This window comes from Leucoraja erinacea, chromosome 12 (genome assembly GCF_028641065.1).
Source record: "Leucoraja erinacea ecotype New England chromosome 12, Leri_hhj_1, whole genome shotgun sequence".
NCBI classification, from domain to species: Eukaryota; Metazoa; Chordata; class Chondrichthyes; order Rajiformes; family Rajidae; genus Leucoraja; species Leucoraja erinaceus.
In genome coordinates, this window is record NC_073388.1 from 36,092,424 (window position 1) to 36,116,768 (window position 24,345).

General features: G+C 41.1%; 1 protein-coding gene across 8 annotated transcripts in view; it reads right to left on the minus strand.

The window, feature by feature from the left end:
- Window positions 1-4,716: 4,716 nt before the first annotated feature.
- The window catches only part of aifm1 (apoptosis inducing factor mitochondrion associated 1), a 57,803-nt gene continuing 38,174 nt past the window's right edge, over window positions 4,717-24,345 (minus strand). For all 8 annotated transcript variants that reach the window (XM_055643920.1, XM_055643916.1, XM_055643913.1 and 5 more), the window contains 10 exons: window positions 24,254-24,338; window positions 20,294-20,370; window positions 18,353-18,461; window positions 14,826-14,933; window positions 12,479-12,567; window positions 12,234-12,374; window positions 10,496-10,638; window positions 10,253-10,377; window positions 8,104-8,300; window positions 4,717-5,007 (listed from right to left, as the gene is read on the minus strand). In XM_055643920.1, the coding sequence (XP_055499895.1) occupies window positions 4,936-5,007; window positions 8,104-8,300; window positions 10,253-10,377; window positions 10,496-10,638; window positions 12,234-12,374; window positions 12,479-12,567; window positions 14,826-14,933; window positions 18,353-18,461; window positions 20,294-20,370; window positions 24,254-24,338 (1,146 nt within the window). In that variant the 3' untranslated portion in view covers window positions 4,717-4,935. The remainder of the gene's footprint in view (window positions 5,008-8,103; window positions 8,301-10,252; window positions 10,378-10,495; window positions 10,639-12,233; window positions 12,375-12,478; window positions 12,568-14,825; window positions 14,934-18,352; window positions 18,462-20,293; window positions 20,371-24,253; window positions 24,339-24,345) is intronic.

Consider the following 24,345-nt stretch of genomic DNA (forward strand, 5'->3'; position numbering starts at 1 on the left):
CTTACCCAATTCAGGCCCTTCTGTGCTGACCATCAACCACTTGTTTATATAATCCCGCAAATTACAGCGTTGGAAGTCAAGATTGAACCTTGTTGCTGGAGATGTGATGTAGCATTTACACTAGTTACACCACTGTCCTCAAAAAAGGGGTGATGATCATGTCAAGGTGTGGTGAGCAATCACCTTAAACTACAGATTAGTCCCGACTCAAAACGTCACCTTTCCATGTTCTCGGGAGATGGTGCCTGACCCACTGAGTTATTCCAGCACTTTGTCTCCTTTTACTTAAACTGTCGCTTTGTTCTGGTAAAGGTACTTAATCTCTCTCGTGCTCACAGTACTGCCTTACAATTGACAATGATTGCATACCGTTCTGAGTTGGTTCATGAGGCTAACAAGGAGAAAGAGTTGCTTGAAGGGCATTGTCAAATGCCTCACTAAAGTCCATGTAGCCAACATCTACTGCCATCATCAATTCACTTGGACATCTCTTGAGAAAACTCAAATTTGTGCAGACAACCATGGAGAGTATCCCCAATCAGTCCTTGCATTTACAAATGCAGGTCGATCATGTCTCTGAGAATCTCATCCTATTATGCCCCGTCCCACTTAGGAAACCTGAACGGAAACCTCTGGAGACTTTGCGCCCCACCCAATGTTTCCGTGCGGTTCCCGGAGGTTGCAGGTAGTGGAAGCAGGTAGGGAGACTGACAAAAACCTCCGGGAACCGGGGGGCAGTTTGTGCCATTTTAGAGCAGCCACTTATCTAACCACCCCACACATATTTGTAATGTGAGAGGAAACCCTTGCATTTGTTGAGAACGTGCAACTCCACAAAGCCACAGATCGAGTTGATGGTGGAATAGACCACTGATGACCCTATCACAGTTGTGGGTATGCGCAGCTCAAACACTGCTGGACGAACCACAGACATTGGACAAGTGAATAGATTGGACACAGCCTACAGCAGCTGCACGGAGCGGCAGTAGAAGATACCGACAGTATCATTAAGCCAATGGGCCTTCATAGCCAAGATTAGAATCTATATATTTAAGAACTTGATAATTAAAACTACAAGATGCTAATTCAAATGGAATAGGAAGGAATTTTAAATTAGTTAGCAACCAGGAATAACTATATGTTATTTGCACTTTATCAGTTTATTTATTCATGTGTGTATATATTTATATAATGGTATATGGACACTGATCTGTTTTGTAGTAAATGCCTGCTATGTTCTGTGTGCTGAAGCAAAGTGAGAATTTCAATGTCCTATCAGGAACACATGACAATAAACTCACTTGAACTTGAAGTCCAGCAATCCTTGGTGAACATAATGTAAGTGTTCAGCCAAATGGTCACTCATCTACACTTGGTTTTGCCAATGTAATCGAAGCCTCATTGGGCGCATGTAAATGTCTATCTCAATTGGTAGGGGTCCCTGGATATAAGTAAGAGTGGTGAAGGGACAGGTGTTATAACCCCTGTGGTTGCAGGGGAAAGGACTAGATAAGATGGCAGGTAGGTGGGAAGGGATGAGTGAACCAAGGGCTTGCACAGGGAGTCATCTCTACAAAAACAGTGGTGACAAGAAGATGTGACTGGTGGATGGTGGAAATGTTGGAGGATGACGTGTGGGCTGGAGGGGTAAAAAGCCAAGGATCAGGAGAATTCTATTGTATCTGGGGGAAGGGGCAGAGAGCAGAACTGCAGGACACAGAGGAGACACAAGTGACTCAATTTACGATTTAGCAGCATGCACCTAAAAGTTTTCAGATCTTTTCTAGGTAGCCAATTCTAGTGTTCCACAGACAAATTCTGGACAGCTGGAATTCCCCACTCACCATAACTCCAGATACAGTGTTCCCAATTTTTAATTTTTGAACACCTACCTTTAAATTGAGCAGGGTTGGAAAAGAGGGGAAAATAATTTTTTTGGTGGACCTCGAGCAGGGGAATATATAAATATTATGTTGTATTTCACGAAGGGCACTAAATGAAACAAACAACTTCCTCTCAAGATGCGATATTGCATTACTTCCATTCTTCCAACTGCAGCTGCAGACACTGGTAAACTTATTGAAAACAGAATGCCAGAAACATCAGGCAGGATAAGGAGAGTCTGCAGAAGAGGACAGAGGTATTCCAAAGCAATACGCTCCCCCCCCCCCCCCCCACGAAACCCATGGTGAATATGGAATAAATGAGGTTGACAGTTCAGTGCTGAAAATAGGTATTTTTCACGACTAGAGACCTGGCTCCCTCATGAGGCCACACAATGTAAATTACAGGGTCCAGTTCATGGAGATATTTTATCAGCATCTTCTAATAACCATTCTCTACAAGAACATCCAGTGAAAACATAAAGGTGTTCTAATATCATTCTGCTGTCCCGGCTTTCAAGGCCCCTAGGCTGTGGGCCGAGCATCAAAAATGCATCTAGAAACGAACTTTTGTGACCCATGTCTCGGAACTGCATTAAATTTTGCAGATTTAGACAAAATATAATTGAGAAGGAAGTCATAAGTGACTAAGTTACAGAGATAGGTTGAATAAGTTAGGTCTTTATTCTCTGGAGCGCAGAAGGTTAAGGGGGGACCTGATAGAGGTCTTTAAAATGATGAGAGGGATAGACAGAGTTGATGTGGACAAGCTTTTCCCTTTGAGAATAGGGAAGATTCAAACAAGAGGACATGACTTCAGAATTAAGGGACAGAATTTTAGGGGTAATATGAGGGGGAACTTCTTTACGCAGAGAGTGGTGGCGGTGTGGAATGAGCTCCCAGTGGAAGTGGTGGAGGCAGGTTCATTGGTATCATTTAAAAATAAATTGGATAGGCATATGGATGAGAAGGGAATGGAGGGTTATGGTATGAGTGCAGGAAGGTGGGACTAAGGGGAAAAAAAAAAATTGTTCGGCATGGACTTGTAGGGCCGAGATGGCCTGTTTCCGTGCTGTAATTGTTATATGGTTATATAACTCGTCAGTGCCAAAAGTTGCACAATAATTAATTAAACGAATCAGAAAATGAGATCGAAAAATTTAAGCACCATCTAGTGTGCAATGCCCATATTGCACCATGGGGAGCCTATTTCCGTGTTGCAATTGCATATATATGCCAGCATGCCCTTCTCGATCATCATGGTGATGATGGTGGGGAACAGCACTGCCCTGCACGCTGCCCAGGCCACCTTCAGCACCACCATAACGGCGGCTCCATCAGACCGCCTGCTCGCTCGCTGCAACACCGGCTGTCCGACAGCCCGACCGACCCCTAGCAGCATCCACCAGCCGTCTGACCACTCTCACCACCCACCGACGGCGCGACAGCCCGACCGATCCTCCGCAGCATCCTTCGGCCTACCGACAAGACCGACCTACTGACCCTGACCCTACATTTGTTATTTATCATTCTTATTTAACAGTTCACATCTTAACTTTATAAAGATAAAGCAATTGAAAAACAAAATTATCAGCAAGGTTATATAATAACCATATAACCTAAGGTTAGCATTACCTTTATTCCTTGGAAACCTTGCTATTGCTATTAATGTAACGTGCATTGATTGGACAATTACTACTCGGAAAATTGGACGTTTTTATCATATTTTTCAAAAAATGTGTAGGTTTTGTTCTTGACGAGTTTCAGGTACGATTTATAGAATATTTTTACATAATATGTTAAAAATTCAGGTAGTTCCGTGAGTTGGGTCACAAATTTGAACAAAAAAGCTCCTCGGCCCACAGCTTATCCATGCAAATTATGAGAGTGTCTATCATCTTCAATCATCAAAGCACCTAAATTGTCATTTCAATGCTACATACTTCAGGCCCAGAAAAGGAAGTGTAGAAAATTTAAAACATTTAAACAACCATGGTTGAGAGAAATCACATTTCATTACACTCACAGAAATTACAATGCAAGCAAAAGCAAATTCCATTGAAATTGTAACTTGAGGATGGACATAGTCAGTATGTTGCTTTTGTATGTTTCTATCCCTGCACCATAAATATGAATGTCTATTATTTAGTTTTTCCATCAACATTCTCATCCGAATTAACTTGTGATGCAAGCACCATAACCTTGAGTGATACCATAGCTTTTATATACTGGCAGAGAATATATCTCTTAATGGAAAGAAACAAATCACGTGGTACCAGTCAAAAGTGAGCCAACTTTTCTGAGCAATCTGTCAAATTATATCCTCAATTACTAGTTTTCAGGTCGGGGGGGGGGGGCGCGGAAGGGGGAGTTCCCCCCTGCCATGGATACCGTGCAATCCCGTGCTACCTGCTCCATGGTTGGATAGTCGGCAACTAAACAGTCTCTCCCACCTGTGGACCTCCAGCAGGAGGGGGCTGTAGACCCCCAGCAGGACCAAAAACAAGAGCTGTCAAAGGGCAGATGAGCTTCTAGCGAGCCAACGGCCATCCACACTTCAGTAGAAGTTGTGCTCGCTGTTGTACATAGCATTGTAAGGAATGATGATAAAGCACACACACCAATATCCTATATATCCAGCGGCGGAGGTCCGCAGGAACTGGCGAACAGAGATATGTGGCGCTTCCGTCACCGTTCCCATTGGAAACCAGCACCACTGCGTCGCTAATGTTTTCAACAATGACGAATGAATGAATGAATACTAGTTTGGTTAGTCCCCACAGCCGAAAATACAACTGAATTCAAACTCAAACATTGCTTATAAAATTACGAATTTTTAAATGCCATTTTTACATTATTTTTAATATTTAGTTCAGAAAATCTTAATCACTGTGCACATGGTACAAATTGTTTGCAATTTTCAAATAATCTGGAAACTCACAAAATATTACTTACATTTCTGAGAATTCAAGTTCTTGATTTTGGACACAAAATGTGTTTACAATTTTAAAAAAAATTCTAGACTCTTATATACAGTTAAACTCTGATCATTCTAATCATCATGAATGTTGAACAACTTTGCAATTTCATTGAGGTCATCATATTCTTCACCATCCTTAATGACCTGTATATTGGGGGGGAAAAAAAAGGGATCAATGCATTGGAAGAATAAAACATGGGAGATCTTGGAAAATTTGAGGAAGTAATTCAGAACGCACTTTCAACATCTCTCCTCCTCTGCCATTCTATGATTCTGTTCTTAAAACCAGCATTTTGAGAATGTGTGCAAGAAGGAACTGCAAATACTGGTTTACACCAAATATTAACACAAAATACTTAAGTATCTCAGGCAGCTTCTCTGGATAGTAGGAATGGATGACGCTGGGTCAAGACCCTTCCGCAGACAGAGTCAGGGGAAAGGGAAACAGGAGATATAAACGGTGGTCTAGAGAGATGTACAACAAAGAAATGAAAGATATGCAAAACAGCAACAATAATCAAGAAAACAGTGCATTGTTAGTGTGGACTCAGTGAAGTCGAGTTATACAGATAATGAAACTCACCAGGAGAAAAAAGAGAGCGAGAATGGGAAGGGGAGTGAGTGTTTGGCAACCGGTGTGTTCGACTTCAAACCACGCAATCTCAAAATGTTGTAACATTGCTACAGATACTATTATGAAGCCAAGTTATAAAGAGGGTCTTGATACAAACTTACAAATTAGTCTGAAGAAGGGTTTCGGCCCGAAACGTTGCCTATTTCCTTTGCTCCATAGATGCTGCTGCACCCGCTGAGTTTCTCCAGCTTTTTTGTGTACCTTACAATTTAGTTGTTCTTAGTCCACAAATATTTACATAAATTGCCCGAGTTGTATGGAATAGGGAGCATCCACAGAGGAGGATGAAGAGGTCAATAAAATGTCATTATTTTGGTTACAGGCACATCGTTGCGAGATGTGCTCACCGACAGTAAGATGGTTTTGGAAAAGACTAGGATAGCAAAACTACAAGCAGTATTGAGGCACAGTGCCCTCCATAATGTTTGGGACAAAGACCCATCATTTATTTATTTGCCTCTATACTCCACAATTTGATTTGAGATTTGTAATAGAAAAAATCACATGTGGTTAAAGTGCACATTGTCAGATTTTATTAAAGGCTATTTTTATACATTTTGGTTTCACCATGTAGAAATTACAGCCGTGTTTACAGCCATTCAGGGCACCACAATATTTGGGACACATGGACCCACAGGCCTTTGTAATTGCTCAGGTGTGTTTAATTGCCTCCTTAATGCAGGTACAAGAGAGCTCTCAGCACCTTGTCTTTCCTCCAGTCTTTCCATCACCTTTGGAAACTTTTATTGCTGTTAATCAACATGAGGACCAATGTTGTGCCAATGAAAGTCAAATAAGCCATTATGAGACTGAGAAACAAGAATAAAACTGTTAGAGACATCAGCCAAACCTTAGGCTTATCAAAATCAACTGTTTGGAACATCATTAAGAAGAAAAAGAACACTGGTGATCTTACTAATCGCAAAGGGACTGGCAGGCCAAGGAAGACCTCCGCAGCTGATGACAGAATTCTCTTTTTTATAAAGAAAAATCTCCAAACACCCGTCCGACAGATCAGAAACACTCTTCAGGAGTCGGGTGTGGATTTGTCAATGGCCACTGTCTGCAGAAGACTTCATGAACAGAAATACAGAGGCTACAATGCAAGATGCAAACCACTGGTTAGTTGCAAAAATAGGATGGCCAGGTTACAGTTTGCTAAGAAGTACTTAAAAGAGCAACCACAGTTCTGGAAAAAGGTCTTGTGGACAGATGAGACGAAGATTAAAGGGCCTGTCCCACCAGCATGCGACTGCATGCGTCTAGCGCGACCAAACATGGTGACTTGAGGCGTACGGCCTCGTGGCCCTGGTCCCAATTCCAACCGCGGAGCCGTCTAGAGTTGTGCGGGGCTGGTCCCGACGTCATACTCACCAATCAGCTGGGCAGGAGGCAGGATGACTGAATTTGGACGTTGCACGGCGTCGGGCGGTTACGTCATCACACAACGGCACGCCGGGCGGTGATGTCATCACGCAACGCCGTAGAGATGCTGCGTACAACGTCGAGACGCTGCGTACACCCATCAAGGCGCAACGTACATCCTCAATGCGGCTGCGGGCTGATAGGCCGTTGCCGCGCGGATTTTTTGACAGTGTCAGTTTATCGGAGCCCCGCACAACTCCATACGGTTCCGGCGATCGAAGTGGGACCGGCCCCGCAAGGCCGTACGGCTCAAGCGACCACATTAGGTAGCGCTCGTCGCACGCTGGTGGGACAGGCCCTTAACTTTTATCAGAGTGATGGCAAGAACAAAGTATGAAGAAGAGATGGAACTGCCCAAGATCCAAAGCCTACCACCTCGTCTGTGAAACAGTGGTGGGGGTGTTATGGCCTGGGCATGTATGGCTGCTGAAGGTACTGGCTCACTTATCTTCATTGATGATACAACTGCTGATGGTAGTAGCATAATGAATTCTGAAGTGAAAAGGCACATCCTATCTGCTCAAGTTCAAACAACTGCCTCAAAACTCATTGGCCGGCGGGTCATTCTACGGCAAGACAATGATCCCAAACAGTTTTTCAAAACTAAAAAATTGTAAATTCTTGAGTGGCCAAGTCAATTACCCGATCCGAACTCAATTGAGCATTCCTTTTATATGCTGAAGAGAAAACTGAAGGGGACTAGCCCCGAAAACAAGCATAAGCTAAAGATGGCTGCAATACAGGCCTGGCAGAGAAGACACCCAGAAACTGGTGATGTCCATGAATTGCAGACTTCAAGTAGTCATTGCATGCAAAGGATATGCCACAAAATACGAAACATGACTACTTTAATTTACATGACTTGCTCTCTCCTAAACATTATGGTGCCCTGAAATGGGGGGACATGTATAAACACTGCTGTGAATTCTATATGGTGAAACCAAAATGTATAAAAATGGTCTTTATTAAAATCTGACAATGTGCACTTTAACCACGTGTGATTTGTTATTACAAATCTCAAATTGTGGAGCACAGAGGCAAATAAATAAATAATAGGTTTTTGTACTGGGTACTGTGTAGCAAAAGGTATTCATGAATACTTGAATGAAATGAAGACTGTGTCTGTGATAACACACAAAAAAAAATCTTGCTTCTATTTAATTTTTAATGACAACTCTAACCTTTCTGGCAATAGGCATCCTGTTAAAAACATTCCACAAAAGAATTCCCACGACTACTTTGTCCCTCAAGTAGAAGATGACGCCTTTTCCATAGTCATCTCCTCCTGCAGGTGGATGAGCCACAGCGGTAGCATCAGCAGCCACGCTTACAGAAGTGGCAACTGTTTCAGTTTCGCTTTCTGATCGGATTCCTGTACCTACATTCATGAACAAAACACATGGTTACCAACATGTGGAAAAATTCACAAATGCCATACCCAATGTCAGTGTCATTACATTTCATAGAAACATAGAAAGTAGGTGCAGGAGTAGGCCATTATGCCCTTTGAGCCTGCACCGCCATTCAATATGATCATGGCTGATCATCCAACTCAGTATCCCGTACCTGCCTTCTCTCCATACCCTCTAATCCCCTTAGCCACAAGGGCCACATCTAACTCCCTCTTAAATATAGCCAATGAACTGGCCTCGACTACCCTCTGCGGCAGAGTGTTCCAGAGATTCACCACTCTCTGTGTGAAAAAAAGTTCTTCTCATCTCGGTTTTAAAGGATTTCCCCCTTATCCTTAAGCTGTGACCCCTTGTCCTGGACTTCCCCAACATCGGGAGCAATCTTCCTGCACCTAGCCTGTCCAACTCCTTGAGAATTTTGTAAGTTTCTATAAGATCCCCTCTCAATCTCCTAAATTCTAGTACAAACCAAGTCTATCCAGTCTTTCTTCATAAGACAGTCCTGACATCCCAGGAATCAGTCTGGTGAACCTTCTCTGCACTCCCTCTATGGCAATAATGTCCTTCCTCAGATTTGGAGACCAAAACTGTACGCAATACTCCAGGTGTGGTCTCACCAAGACCCTGTACAACTGCAGTAGAACCTCCCTGCTCCTATACTCAAATCCTTTTGCTATGAAAACTAACATACCATTTGCTTTCTTCGCTGCCTGCTGCACCTGCATGCCTACTTTCAATGACTGGTGTACCATGACACCCAGGTCTCGCTGCATCTCCCCTTTTCCTAGTCGGCCACCATTTAGATAATAGTCTGCTTTCCCGTTTTTGCCACCAAAATGGATAACCTCGCATTTATCCACATTATACTGCATCTGCCTAACATTTGCCCACTCACCCAGCCTATCCAAGTCACCTTGCAGTCTCCTAGCATCCTCCTCACAGCTAACACTGCCCCCCCAGCTTAGTGTCATCCGCAAACTTGGAGATATTGCCTTCAATTCCCTCATCCAGATCATTAATATATATATTGTAAATAGCTGGGGTCCCAGCACTGAGCCTTGCAGTACCCCACTAGTCACTGCCTGTCATTGTGAAAAGGACCCGTTTGCTCCTACTCTTTGCTTCCTGTTTGCCAGCCAGTTCTCTATCCACATCAATACTGAACCCCCAATGCCATGTAGTTTAAGTATGTATTTCACCATTGAAGTTGCGACAGCTTCTGTTTGCATACAAAGTCCTTAACTGGCTATGGATGTTGGATATTGAGAACAGAGACATTGCTTATTGTTGCTTTATCTATCTTATGGCATTAATGCCATATAGAGCATATCTACTGCCACACTATTTAACTTTTGCTTACACACCACTGATCTTATGTTTCTGAGTCAGCACCACTGGAAGAGCTTAGGCAGTTTTTGATTTGAGCATCATACCTTTAAGAATTGTGTGGAGTTAAGTTTCATGGTGACATTAAAGAAACTATAATAGGTTAGCTGACTGCTGCACATTCTCCTTTCAAATAAAGCTAGTTCAAGCAATTGGGGAACAGCCAAACCATGACATAGTTATTTTCTACAATAATTGAGTTAAAAATCAGACTTAACATCTCCAACTTAATTTAATTTAAAATATAATGGGGTTTTTTTCAAAATGCTATTCAAAAAACCCACCATGTTTTAATATATAAACATCCAAAAAGAGTCTTAAAAAGTAAACTATGCTAACATAGATGGAAATTTAACAAAAAACAGAATATGCTCAAAATATACAAGTCAGCCAGCATAGGTGAAAAGAGGTACAGAATTAGCATTCAAGTTCAATGACTTCTTAATGGAATCAGTTATGGAGCAAGATGGATCTTTACTATTAGCAACATTTGTATGATTCATCTTAATTTACAAAATATACAGCAAGTTACCAGACATTTCTGTCACAGCTCTGGGGGTGTCTTTTGCAGTTCCCTTGGCAAACACTCCCACAGTAGGTAAACTACTGTCCACAATACCAATGGCTTCATAACCCACATCAGGGCCCAGGTCACTCCTGCAACAGCAAGAATTAGAATTTGACATTGTAAAATATTAGTCAACCACTAACAGTTATTCTATTCTTCATGTTCAGATATTCGTCAAGTGAATGACGATACCAAGTGATTTCATACCAAAACATAGATTGATGCCAATAAGGCTTTGAAGCTCCAGTCATGTTTTCTCCAGCCAATCTGCCACTCACTACAGCATGGTCATGGTGCTCTACACGCCTTCTACCCAACTTGAGGTCATAAAAACATGCAGCATCTCCAGCCTGTGGGGTTAAAAAACAAACATTTTTGCTACGAAGCCAAAGGTATACCTTTATTATCATACATTGTACACACCGAGCCCTCCATAATGTTTGGGACAAAGACCTATCATTTATTTATTTGTCTCTGTACTCCACAATTTTAGATTTGTAATAGAAAATATCACATGTGGTTAAAGTGCACATTGTCAGATTTTATTCAAGGGTATTTTTTATACATTTTGGTTTCACCATGTAAAATTTACAGCTGTGTTTAAATATAGTCCCTCCTCATTTCAGGACACCACAATGTTTGGGACACATGGCTTCACAGGCGTTTCTAATTGCTCAGGTGTGTTTAATTGCCTACTCAATGCAGGTATAAGAAATCTCTCAGCACCTAGTCTTTCCTCCAGTCTTTCCATCACCTTTGGAAACTTTTATTGCTGTTAATCAACATGAGGACCAATGTTGTGCCAATGAAAGTCAAATAAGCCATTATGAGACTGAGAAACAAGAATAAAACTGTTAGAGACATCAGCCCAACCTTAGGCTTACCAAAATCAACTGTTTGGAACATCATTAAGAAGAAAAAGAGCACCGGTGAGCTTACTAATCGCAAAGGGACTGGCAGGCCAAGGAAGACCTCCACAGCTGAAGACAGAAGAATTCTCTCTATAATAATGAAAAATCCCCAAACACCTGTCCGACAGATCAGAAACACTCTTCAGGAGTCAGGTGTGGTGTTGTCAATGACCACTGTCCGCAGAAGACTTCATGAACAGAAATACAAAGGCTACACTGCAAGATGCAAACCACTGATCAGCTGCAAAAATAGGATGGCCAGGTTACAGTTTGCCAAGAAGTACTTAAAAGAGCAACCACAGTTCTGGAAAAAGGTCTTGTGGACAGATGAGACAAAGATTAACTTGTATAAGACTGATGGCAAGAGCAAAGTATGGAGGAGAGAAGGAACTGTCCAAGATCCAAAGCATACCACCTCATCTGTGAAACACAGTGGCCAAGGTGTTATGGCCTGGGCATGTATAAGGGCTGCTGAGGGTACTGGCTCACTTATCTTCATTGATGATACAACTGCTGATGGTAGTAGCATAATGAATTCTGAAGTGAAAAGGCACATTCAATCTGCTAAAGTAAAAAAAGCCTCAAAAATCATTGGCCGGCAGATCATTCTGCGGCAAGACAATGATCCCAAACATACTGCTAAAGCAACAAAGGAGTTTTGCAAAGCTAAAAAATGGTCAATTCTTCAGTGGCCAAGTCAATCACCCGATTTGAACCCATTTGAGCATGCCTTTTATGTGCTGAAGAGAAAATGGTAGAGTACAGTGGCAAATAAATAAATTATAAGTCTGTCTCATACATTATGGAGGGCACTGTATAAAGTATAGCCAATTTTAGTTGTAGAAAAGTTGGCAATCTTACTCCATTTAATAATTTTACTGTAAAAGTTGGAAATTTATAGAAGAAAATAATATATACAATGATGAGGAAGACTACTGTGGAACTGACCTTGGTATTTGGAAACTTAAAAAATAGACCTTCGCAATGAAAAATAAATGCAAAAAGATGTTTTCGAAAATGATGTATGTACTTACCACCCATATATTTGAACGTGCTTGTAGCTCTGCATTCACCCTGAATCCACCCAAATCAGAATCCAGCTCTAACCTTGCTGACTTTGCTAATTCAACACAAGGTTCAAGTCCCACTGCAGCAATAACATGATCAGTCTTTATCTGTGAACAATAAGCCAATTAGTTCTGGCGTGTTTAACTGGCAATTTGGTTAACAAAACTAATATATTTGAATACAATTTCAAAGTTATATTAAAAATACTTACAGTTTGGCCATGCTTGAGCAGCAGAACAACTTTATTATCGTTATACTTGGCAGATTTCACAAGTGTATTGGGCATGACATTGACACCCTCTAAAACAGGAAACAGTTTCATTTTAACACGGAACTAACTTCATAGCCAAGATTTATCTGCAGTTCCATAATGTGTTCAAGTGTGAAGTATTACATTGAACTTAGACTAGAAGATTTGCTCTCAAATTCTGCTCATTAACTTTAATGAAAATGTTATACTTAACAAGAACAGATAATTTATTTTAGATTGAGTTTGCAGGAATGCTTCAACTATTCAACTACTTCAACTAAATGTTTCAGATTTTTTAAAAATCAACATGTAAAAGGTTTTCATTTTAAATTGTTTTGCATTTTTTCTGAATGCCAAAGGGTTTTCAAAAGAGTTTCACAACGAGGGCTTGATTGACCCGCTTGTTTTACAATTATGTCATCAGAGGCCTTGGTGCTGCACTGCTGAATCAGGAAGGTTATCTTTTACATGCAAATAAAAGTACGCACCCTTATCCAAACCTCAATGTTTCTTGAGCAAAAAACAAAGTGCTGGAGGAACTCAGCTGGTCAGGTAGCATCAAGGGAAGAAGGTCTGAAGAAGGGTCTCGACCAGAAACGTCACCCATTCCTTCTCTCCAGAGATGCTGCCTGTCCTGCTGAGTTACTCCAGCTTTTTGTGTCTATCATGAGAAGGAATGGACAGACAACATTTCACGTTGGGATCTTTTTTAGACTGGTCAGAATCTGAAGATGGGTCCCAACCCAAAATGTTGCCTGTCTGTTCCCTCCACTGATGTTCTCTGACATGATTTTTTTCACCACTTTGATTCATTGCTCAAGATTCCAGCATGTTCAGTCGTTTGTGCTTCCATATTCCTTGTCATCCAAAGAACCCTGTATTTTAGCGTAAGTGTACGGGGTGATCGTTGTGGACTTAGTAGGTTGAACGATCTGTTTCCGCATTGTATCTCCGAAGTTTCATTTGAGGAATATCTTCATCTAATCAAACTGGCTAAACTTTATGAAGAGGTAACAAAATGTATTGGAGGGGGGAATGGCAAGGGTAAGAAGAGCTCATAGATTTGCTGGCAACTTCCACACAGAGACGAAGGATTAAGAACTCAAGTAAGTTACAATCCAGTAGTGGTATTCTAGGGAGATTTGTTTGCTCAATTGTGCAGTAAGGAAGTGAGAATGAAGGATCCGGCTTTGAGGGCATGATCAAGTACGATGGCATAGTAAATGTTGCGCACACAGCGATTAATTCCAATGCAGCATTGAAAGGCTAGATGTTTGGGCAAAACTGTGGTAAGCAGAATTTAACGTGTGAAAAAGTGAATTATTTTACTTTGGAGCCAAAACAATTGAAAATCTTTTAAATGGTATAATGCTCTGAACTGCAGAAGAGCAGAGATGTGGGAATCTATGCAGAAATCACTAAAAGCTATTATCAGGTACAAAAAAAAGGCATGGACCAGGATAGAAACAAGTTATTGACTGGATAAGGGTTAGGGTCAGACCATAATTAGCAGATGGGAAAGACTACAATGGGTGGAGGGGTGGAGGGGGGCAAGAAAAGAAATTAGAGCCAAGCACTCTAATGTTCATGTTAGAAACTTTTGAAAAAGGGGTTGGATATATATGGATAACTGCAAAGGGCCAATGTTGCAGGTTAGTGAAAGATCCATAAATTAGATATTTGTTTGATGAAGGCTATTTGATTGCTGCTGAACTGAGAGGGAGATCAAGTTAAGATGTTGGTTGGCCACAATCTAATTTATTGAAAAATATTGAAGAATAAGCAAATAAGCATTGACAGCTTTAAATAAACTGGTCTCACTTCGAGTTCAATGACGCAGTCGAATTACTACCATTTAACCATTTATGAATCATATTCAAAAGAACCATATTCAAATTAGCTTCAATGCAAATAGAACTGTGCTGAATAAAATACAATTTTAACATCTGTTAAACCAGTAATATTTCCAACAAAATACTGAAAATCTTCATAGAGAGTGGGAGGAAGGAAAGGGTCATAAGTAGGATGTTTTATTCTGTGATAAATTACACTGTATATTTGGGACTTTATTTGATTTTTTTTTTTTAATCTCTATTTATATCGATTCTCAATTTAACAGACATTGACTGTACAAAAATGTAATTTAATAGTTTGAGATTAAGATTAGCCAAATATTCTGTGTTGCAAAAGATTTACTGTTGGCATGCTTATGTAAATTCCAAAGTTTAACATCAAAACAATAAATTTCTACCATCAATCAAAACACTTCAAAATAATTTCCACAAAAATAACAATGAAGGATCTTTACCTTTCCTTACTTTCTCAGTTGTCCAGTTGCTGAGATATTCTGGGAGAATTTTACCCATGTTTCCTTTCTCAGGAAATATCTGGATCACTTCAAGTTCTGTATTCTGTGCTGTGATTTAATATGTCATGGTTTAGAAAAGTACACGGGGAACAAGTAAAATATCTAATATTAGATTTAGGATAATTGACAGTTTTATAAAATGCTAGTAACCCATAAGAAAAAAGAGCAAGAGTTTAAGCTTCTCGACCCTGCTGCCAGGGTCATGGCTGCTCCAACTTTTCTCGAGTCCACACTTCTGTCCTGTTTATGCTCCTCAATGCCATTACCGAAAAAAATAACTCCTCCGTTTTGTTGAAAGAAAACAACATAGTAATAAAATTTAAAATAATAAAATGATGCATTATGGCAGGTCAAATGGCAGAACAGGAAGGATCATTTATCTACAGTGGGATCGTGGGGTATTAGTCATAATTCTCCTAAAGGGTGTCAAAGATAACATATGACATGCTGACTTTCATTTGTGCATCGAGTATAAAAATCACGAATTCATGTTGTAGCCATGTAAAACTTTTGACACAAAGGTGTGTGTGTGCGCGCGCGCGCGTGTGTGTGTGTGTGTGTGTGTGTGTGTGTGTGTGTGTGGTTTAGCTTTCTAAAATGCGAGAATGCAACATTCATACTGTTGTGTTGCAAAGTACCCAAGCGGAATACAAGGTGACAATCCTCCAATTTGCATGTGGGCTCACTCTGGGAATGGAAGAAACAGAAAGAGCATCTCATATTCCACTTATGGAGTTCACAACCGAATAGTATGAACTTTGAATTCTCCAATTTTAGGTAATAAATCTACAAACATTCACCCCCTTCCCCTCATCCCTGTACCCCACCTGGATGTGCATCCATTTCTCCCTTTCTCCTTCCACCTATATTCCTTCCCCTGGCTTCACATTTCACGTCTCTTCTATCTCAATGTCCTTATCTCATGGTTTTTGTCTTTTTAATCTCTAGCCTTTGTCCAACCACCATCCCCCCCCCCCCCCCCCCCCCCCCCCCCCCATATGGTTAAGCTGGAGAGGTTGCAGAGAAACTAGGAGTGGTTATGACTACTCAGTGGTAGTTAGCTCCACCAAGGCCTGCCAGATCTCCCGGTTGCTAATAATTTAATTGCCCCTTCCCAACGCCATTGCCATGCCGATCTTTCTGTCCTTTGCCTCCGTTGCCAGAGTGAGGCCACACTTAAACAAAAAGAACAGCACCTTGTATTCCGCTAGGGTACCTTATAACCCAACAGTATGAACGCTAAGTTCTCCAATTTTAAATAGTACCTTCTTCCACCCCTCTCTTTCCCATGCCCTCCTCCACAGCCCAGTGTGCACACATTCCTTGCAGGATCTTCCGCCCCTGAAGCCACCCTGCTCCTTACCGCTCTTCCGTAAGCTCATCTATATTCCCAGTCCCACCTTTCTTTTTCAGCTTACTCACGCCTCCTCAACTCAGCCCAAAGGATAGTCCCAATCCAAAACATCATCATCCATATACGAGGAACTGTAGATGCTAATTTACATAAAAAAGATTCATTGCTAGAGTAACTAATCAGGTCAGGCAGCAACTGTGGAGAACTTGGATTGGTTAAGTTATGTTAAGATCCTCTTCAGACTGATTATAGTCAGGGGAGAAAATTGGAAGAGAGCTATGGGTGGGCTAAGTGATAGGTGGGTGCAGAGGAGGGTGGTTATGATTGGCAGATTGGTGGCAAAGCCTAGAGATGGGAAGAAGATAAGACTGAGATAAGGAAACAAGATAAGAGGCACGATATGTGATACCAGAAGAGATACAAGTGGAAGGCGATGAGGGGGAAAGAGGGGTGGGTTTGTGGGAAAAATAGATGCACATTCAGGTGGGCCACAGAGACGAGGGAGGGGGGAAACAGGGAAGGTGGGTGGGAGAGAATTCACAATGAATTCTCTAATTTTAGATAACTAGACAACACCCCCCCCCCCCCCAATATTTTCCCTGTGTCCCACTTGGATGATCATCCACTTCTTGGTCTCGCCAATGTACAGGAGTCCACATCAGAAACACCAGATGCAGTAAGTGACGTTAGAAGAAGTGCATGCGAACCGCTGACTCACCAAGAAGTACCGCTAGGGTCTCTGGATGGAGGCAAGGGAGGAGGTATGGGAACAGGTGTTACATCTCCTGCAGTTGCAGGGGAAAGTACCTGGGGAGGGTGTGGTTTTGTTGGGAAGGAATGAGTGAACCAAGGTGTGGCAGAGGGAGCTGTCTCTGCTGAACGTGAAAAAAGGTGGTGATGGGAAGACGTGACAAACCTTTTTCCCATCCCCCTCCCCCCCTCGCCTGTGTTCACTTACTGCCTGCCACACTTTGTCCTGCACTTCCTCTCTTCCAGTCGTCCCCCCCCCCCCCCCCCCCCCCCCCCGCTCTCAGTCAATTAGTCTGAAGATGGGTCCTGTACTGAAATATCATCTATCCATGTTCTCCAGAGATGCTGTCTGACCCACAAAGTTATTCCAGCAATTGTCATCTTTTTTTCACTGATCAATTGCTTGGCTCTATCCTGTTCCCAGATCTTTGTTCGCTTACCACCCCTCCACCCCACACACTATAATCAGTTGAAGGGTTCTCCCACATATGCTATCTGAGCTGCTGAGTTCCTCTAGTACTGTGTTGATCTGTGCTCATATCCCTCTATTTCCAGTGTTCATATCCCACATTTGGCTGTGTAAATGCCTCTTTAACATCAATATTATATCTACTTCTACCACTACGTTACCCTGCAGTGTTGACACCCACCACTCTGTATATAAAAAACAATAAACTTGCCTTGTATATTTTCTTTTAAACTGTTCCATTTCTCACCTTAAACCTATGCCTTTTAGCATCTCAGCAGGGAAAATGTTAAGGAGGGCAGTTACACAAACAACAGATAACACCATTATGTTTTTTCCTGGTCCACAGTCTGAAAAGCTATCTTTTCCAATAATGCTTAGATCATGAAAATGAAGCCAAATTGAGCGATTACTAATAATAATTTGAGTACTTATTTATATTTGTTAATTTTAACGTTTTTAGCTAATGATTGAAATACAAACCGTGCAGCTATAAATATCTATTTAGTGGATATTTAGATAAGGCAAATTCAAAAGGCTCAATATCAGAGACCCTTAATAATGAACCAAACTAAATGACACAGAATAGCATGTGCATGCAAAACAAGATTCAAATCAGACACAAAGTGCTGGAGTAACTCAGCAGGTCTGGCAGCATTCCCTGAGAATATGGCTAGGTGACATTTCGGGTCAAGACTTCCAGATCTTCCATGTTCCCCAGTGATGCTGCTTGATGCACTGAGGTATTCTAGCACTTTGTGTCTTTTTTTATAAAGCAGAATCTGTAATTCCTTATGTCAACACTCAAAGTACCTACTGGTCCAGATTTCCGACATTGGATTTATTTTGAGCATAATTTTTTAATCTCTCTCACTGAAATAAACTGAAAAGACATACCACGTCTTCCCAAAGCACAAGCCAATTCGCTGCCCAGAAATCCGCCACCAATTATTACAATAGACTTCACATTTCTTGAAATTGCCTCCAATGATTTAAAATCTTCTACCTGTAATGGAAATTTAAGTCTATTAGAAAAAATGTTACTTCTCCAAAGAAAAACAACCATAAAATAAGTAGAAAATCCACCTCATGCACTCCACGTTTCCAGAACACATCTGCACTATAAATGGCAATGGTAAATATGGCTAAGACTTTTTTTTTCCCGTCCAGGGATTACTTAGCTTGCTCCTGGATAGATACAGGTGAAATCTGGTAGCTGGTTAAAGCTCTCCCAACAGTGTCAAAAGGTGCTCCACAGTTTTAATACTATTTCAGAGTTCATATTGCCTAACTATGATGTTATTGGGATAAAACAGAAAATACCGTGCAGTTCAGGTAGCATCAGTGAAGATGAACAGTTTACTTTCCAGTTTAGAAATCTTAATCTGAACTATAACCGAAATGTAACATCAGACAAGTTGACCACTACTTCAAGCAATGAAAATTCAAAATGTAATTGGTGCATAAATATCAACCTGTCACAGAACAGACCCACCTGTCTAAAACAAAAATACAACCAGTACATTTTCAATGCCAAAAATATGCCACTAAAGTTTTAAATGGGAGGCACATATCTTTGGCACATACTGCTTTGCTTGTCTCAGGAACATTAGTACATTCATATTCTTGGCAAACAACTTCAGTTGAGTGCAATTATATATATTTACTTTAAAAATAATATAGAAATTAAAGTTTTAGCTTTTAACTGAGAAACAAATCTGGTGGTTATGTGAAGAAATATGGCAAGAATGACTTAAAATTATTTACGCTAAAAATACAAAACTAACTCAATTGTTGATAATCGATTAAAAAAAGTTTTATAAATTGTGAAAATGTGATCCAGAAAATATTACTATAAAATATAACCAGGAAATATATAAATAGAAGACAACACAAAAGCTAAGATATGGACAGTGGTAAAAATGTGTTCTTAATGACAAGGATAAAAAAATTCAAAACAACAAGTTGGCAGCAGCTGTGGAGAGACAACATTTGATTTACTTTGAGCTCCAAGGACAGGTTCATAAAAACAGCACCATTAGTTAGAATCAAATGGTCCAACTGTTGCGGATTTCACACCAAGCGAAGTAATTTTATTTCACAATCCACTGCATTGCATTTAATGCCCCCTCAAGAGCATTATATTAAAATACTCTTAATATGTTATGTTAATTATACATTATTTTCAATACATTCAACTGCACTAATCACAAAATACCTACATTTTCATAGTTCACACTTAAACAATGCCTTCACGTCCATGTTTAACGAAATACCAAATATTGGATATCAAATAATGACAAAGTAAGTACAGGAAGGAGATTAAGAACCTCTTGACCTGGTGTCAAGACAACAGCCTTTCTCTCAATGTCAACAAGACAAAGAAGATAGTGATAGACTTCAGGAAGCAAAGTTATACATTGACAGCGCCAAAGTAGAGATGGTTGAAACTTTAAAGCAGCATATGTCAATGCAGACTTTATAGCTTTCATGATTAGAAAGTACGTTAAAACAGCACATTGTAATGCCAATTTCATTTTATTTCATGCCCTCCTCATTAACCTGACAGTTCCATACATGATGGCAACCATCTGCTTCATCCTCGAATTTTCCATTTGTGAACCTAGACCACACAATATCAACTTCACCCTGGCTAGACCAAGTGCTGATAAATGTGATACGTACAGATGTGTCCTAAAATCGGCCTACCATAGGGTGAAGAGCCTTTTTTCTGGAATGAGTGGTACAAAATACAATACATTTAACCTAAAACTTAATTTTTTTTTAATGAAATCCTGGTGGAAGGCAAAACCCTAAAGAAAATAATACTATATTTACCTTCCTAAATAGAGTTGTTCTCTTTTGTACCTCTTCTCCTGCTCTTTCAAGTGATGGAAGGTTGCGTGGAATTCCACCTAGGAATGCAAAAAAAACATAAGCAAAATTGAAATAGAAAGGCATGATAGGTGTATATACAAAGGAAAATTTAAAAACTTGTGCAAGTTTATGACTTCATCAGCAAAATACGTTGTAAAAGCAATAATAAAATTAAATGAAATAGTTGGGGTTTTTTTCCTGCTGAGTTTCTGATCTCACACTGAACATCACGAGGTTGTAACCAGGCAAGTCGAGTTAGAGGGTGAAATGCTAAATTACGCATTTAAAAACAAATCAACAAGACTAATCATGTGAAAGAAATTGTTTCATTCCATCACCAGCAAATATGTTTTTCTTGATTCATTTTAAGTTATGAATACTTTCATGAGAAAGAAAGCGAGAGAGAACAAGGCAAGGGTTATAAACGTCAGCAGGACATGCAGTGTCTGTAATATTGGACCTAAGTAAGTTATAAAAAGGTAGACACAAAATGCATTTGTAACTGAGCGGGACAGGCAGCATCTCTGGAGAGAAGGAATGGGCAACGTTTCGGGTCGAGACCCTCCTTCAGACTGATGTCAGGGGAGTGGCGGGACAGATAGAATGTAGTCTGAGACAGTAAGACTGGTAGGAGAATTGGGATGGGGAGGGGATCGAGAGAGATGGAAAGTAAGGGCTATTTGAAGTTAGATAAGTCAATGATCATACCACTGGGGTGTAAGCTACCCAAATGAAATGGGTTGGAGGAGGAGCAGGTGAACCTCTGCCTCACCTGGAAAGACTGTCAGGGTCCTTGGTTGGTCACGGGGGGAGGTAATGGGACAGGTGTTGCATCTCCTGCGGTTGCAGGGGAAAGTACCTGGGGAGGGAGTGGCTTGGGTGGGAAGAGACGAGTTGATCAGGGTGTTGCGGTGGGAACGGTCTCTGTGGAAAGCAGAAAGGGGTGGAAACTGGTAGATGTGGCCAGTAGTAGGATCCCGTTGGATGAAAAGATAAAACGGGCCATGCGGGACTGGGGAACGATGTTACAAAGAGGAGTTATAAAAAGAGGTAGGTTTAGCAGAAGAGGCCAGATAGAACCACTGTTTCTTGGACAGAAGTGCTGTAGTTGAAAATAAAGAGGAGGCTTTGTAAGGCAAAGTCATTCTTTATGTATGTCAATAGCTAGAACAATTAGTAATTCAGTCATGGCTCCTCCTCTGAGATGTAGGAGATCCACATTGGTGCTAATGACATAGATAAGAAATATGCAGTCATGGAATTTAGGGAGTTAAGTAGAAAAATGAATTGAAAATCAGGACCTCTAGGGTTGATAACAAGATTAGTCACTGTCACGTGCCATTTTGTATCCAAATGGAAAAATGTGTGGCTAAAGAATAGGTTCGCAGGGGGGGGGGGGGGGGGTGGGGAAGGGAGAAGGTAACATGTTTTTGGATCATTGGAATTTCTTCTAGGGCAAGCGTGGCATACAAGGACAATGTGCAAACTGAAGAGGAAAATCAATATCCTTACAGAGTGGTTTGCAAATGCAAATCAGATGGCTTTAAACTAGTGAGGCAGGAGGTGGAACCTAGAGTTACAGTGCATCGCAAAGGAAAGTTGACTCATGTAGAAAATATAACATGCAAGACCAGTGGGAAGAGCAGTGGGACAGAAGCAGGAGAAGCATGAAAGGGCCTGGAGGCGTAACTATGTTTACTCCAGTGCAACAAACTTCAGATAAGGTGAATGAGTTGAGGACATGGATCAGCACAAGTTGACCCTGGATCAGCGCATGATAAAAATGAGGGCAAGAGGTCAGGACTGACAGGTCAACATTCCAGGATGTAGAAATTTCAGACGTGACAGGGGGGAACGCACTGCAGATCAGGGAGAGCATTGCAGCAGTATGGAGGGAGAATGTTCTGCAGGGATCAGCCAATGAGGTTGTTTGGGTAGTATGTTTTGATAGTTATACTGCAGGCTTCCCAAGCGTCAGCAGGGATTCGAACAAATATGTTGACAGATTGCACAAGGTAAAAGCAGTAAGGTTATACTGGTCCCAATATTGATAATTACTTAAAAACAAAGTAAATAGAGTTCAGAGTCAGCATGCCCCTAGCAGTGCAAGAAGCAAACATGGTCGGTTTAGCGAAACTTGGTTAACAAAGGATATTGAAATCTTGAGCAGGGAAGATGGAAGCAAATGTCTGATACAGAAAATTGGTATCCAACTAAGCTGACAGATTTTTACACCTTCATTAGCCTCGGGATGATAGACAATACTGTCCCTCGTTCAACAAAAAGGTCTCATGGAAAAACCTGCAATCTGTAGGCCAGTGAGTCTTCTATCCGTGCAGGAAAAATGTTGGTGAAGACTCTAATGGACAAGGTTTATGTTCATTTGGAAAGGCAGGGACTGATTAACTGGTGTTAGCAAGCTTTGTGCAGGAGTTCACGTCTCACAAATCATGGGTTTTTGAAGAGGTATCCAAGAAAGTTAATGAGGGCAGAGCAGTCGATATGATTCACATAGACTTCAGTAAGGCTTTTGACGAGGTCCGACATGGTAGGCTGGTTCAGAGGTTAAAACACGTGAAGCGATGCAGCGTGCGACGTCAAATTCTGCTAGGAATATATGGAGTAAAGAGCAAGGACTGTCGGAGTTATGACGCGGAGTGACCTAGGGTGCAAGTCTACAGGTCACTGTAGGAACATAGGTGACAGGGAAGAATCAAAGCACAGAAACAAGCCTTTTTGGCCCACCTTGTCAAAACCAATCGTGACATCTACCAGTTCCCATTCCATCCCCCAGTGTTAGACCTGAACCCCTCTACTCCTTTCGCATCAAAATATCTGTCCAAATGCCTTTTAAAATTCATAGTTGAATCTGCTTCCCCTCACACAAACCCTTTCCATTGTCCACTCCCTCTATTACCCAGTTTCTTTCCCCTCCCTTCCCATCACCAACACACTCCTCCCATTAGGTCCTCCAGCACTCCCTGCACTCTTTCCATCTGCCCACCATACTGCTTATTTGGGTTACATTCTTCTTTTCTTATGCCTCCATCAACTGTACCCCTTTGTTGCCTTCAGTTACCCCCTTCCAGCCTCTATTGCTATCTCATCAGTTCCCTTTCCCTCACCTCCTTATACTGGCCAGCTTCCCACTATCCAGTCCAAATGTAGGGTCAATAATGGCTGTTTCCCTTTCAGGATGCTGCCTTATCCGCTGAGTTCCTCCAGCAATTTGATTTTTTTTTGTTTTTGTCTCCTAACATAGGGAGGCAAGGGGTGATTTTATGGAGGTTTATAAAATTATAAGGGACATAGATTGTATCATTTGGTATTATTTCTTGGGCAGGAGAGTCTTGAACAAATTGCACATGGGTAGGGGGGTTGGGGGTGGTGAGAATTTCAATGGTGATCTTGGGGGGGGGGGGGGGGGGGGGGGGTTCTTCTCACAGAGGGTGATCAATATTTGAAATGAGTTGCCAAAGCTAGTGATGGCGACAGGAACAGTACAATATTTAAAAGCACTTGAATAAACGTTTAGATAAGAAAGATGAGGAGAGATACAGGCCTGATGCATGCAAATGGAATGAGCAAAGATCAGCATCATAGTCAGCATGAACAATGTGGGGCACAGGGCCTGTTTCTGTGCGGTATGATTATGTGACATTTATTACAACACAGGCAGACCACTTGGAACTTGAAGACAGCACAAATTTCGAGCAGAGCAATCTCATCACTCTTGTCCCAAACTTATCTTTTAATTAGATGTAGAAAAAAAAACCCATCCTCCTTCACTAACAATACAGATTATAAACAAGACAATGCTCAACTGTGGCAAAAAATAAGTATGCAACTAAAAATTAAGCTTAGAACAGACCATAACTATATTGAAAGGACTGCTAGTATGAAAAAAAATTAAAAGGTTACCTGTTGCAATTAAACATTTATCGTATGTTATTTCCACATCATCGTCTAATTTTACTTTGTTTCCTCGGACATCAATGTTTACAACCTGCAAC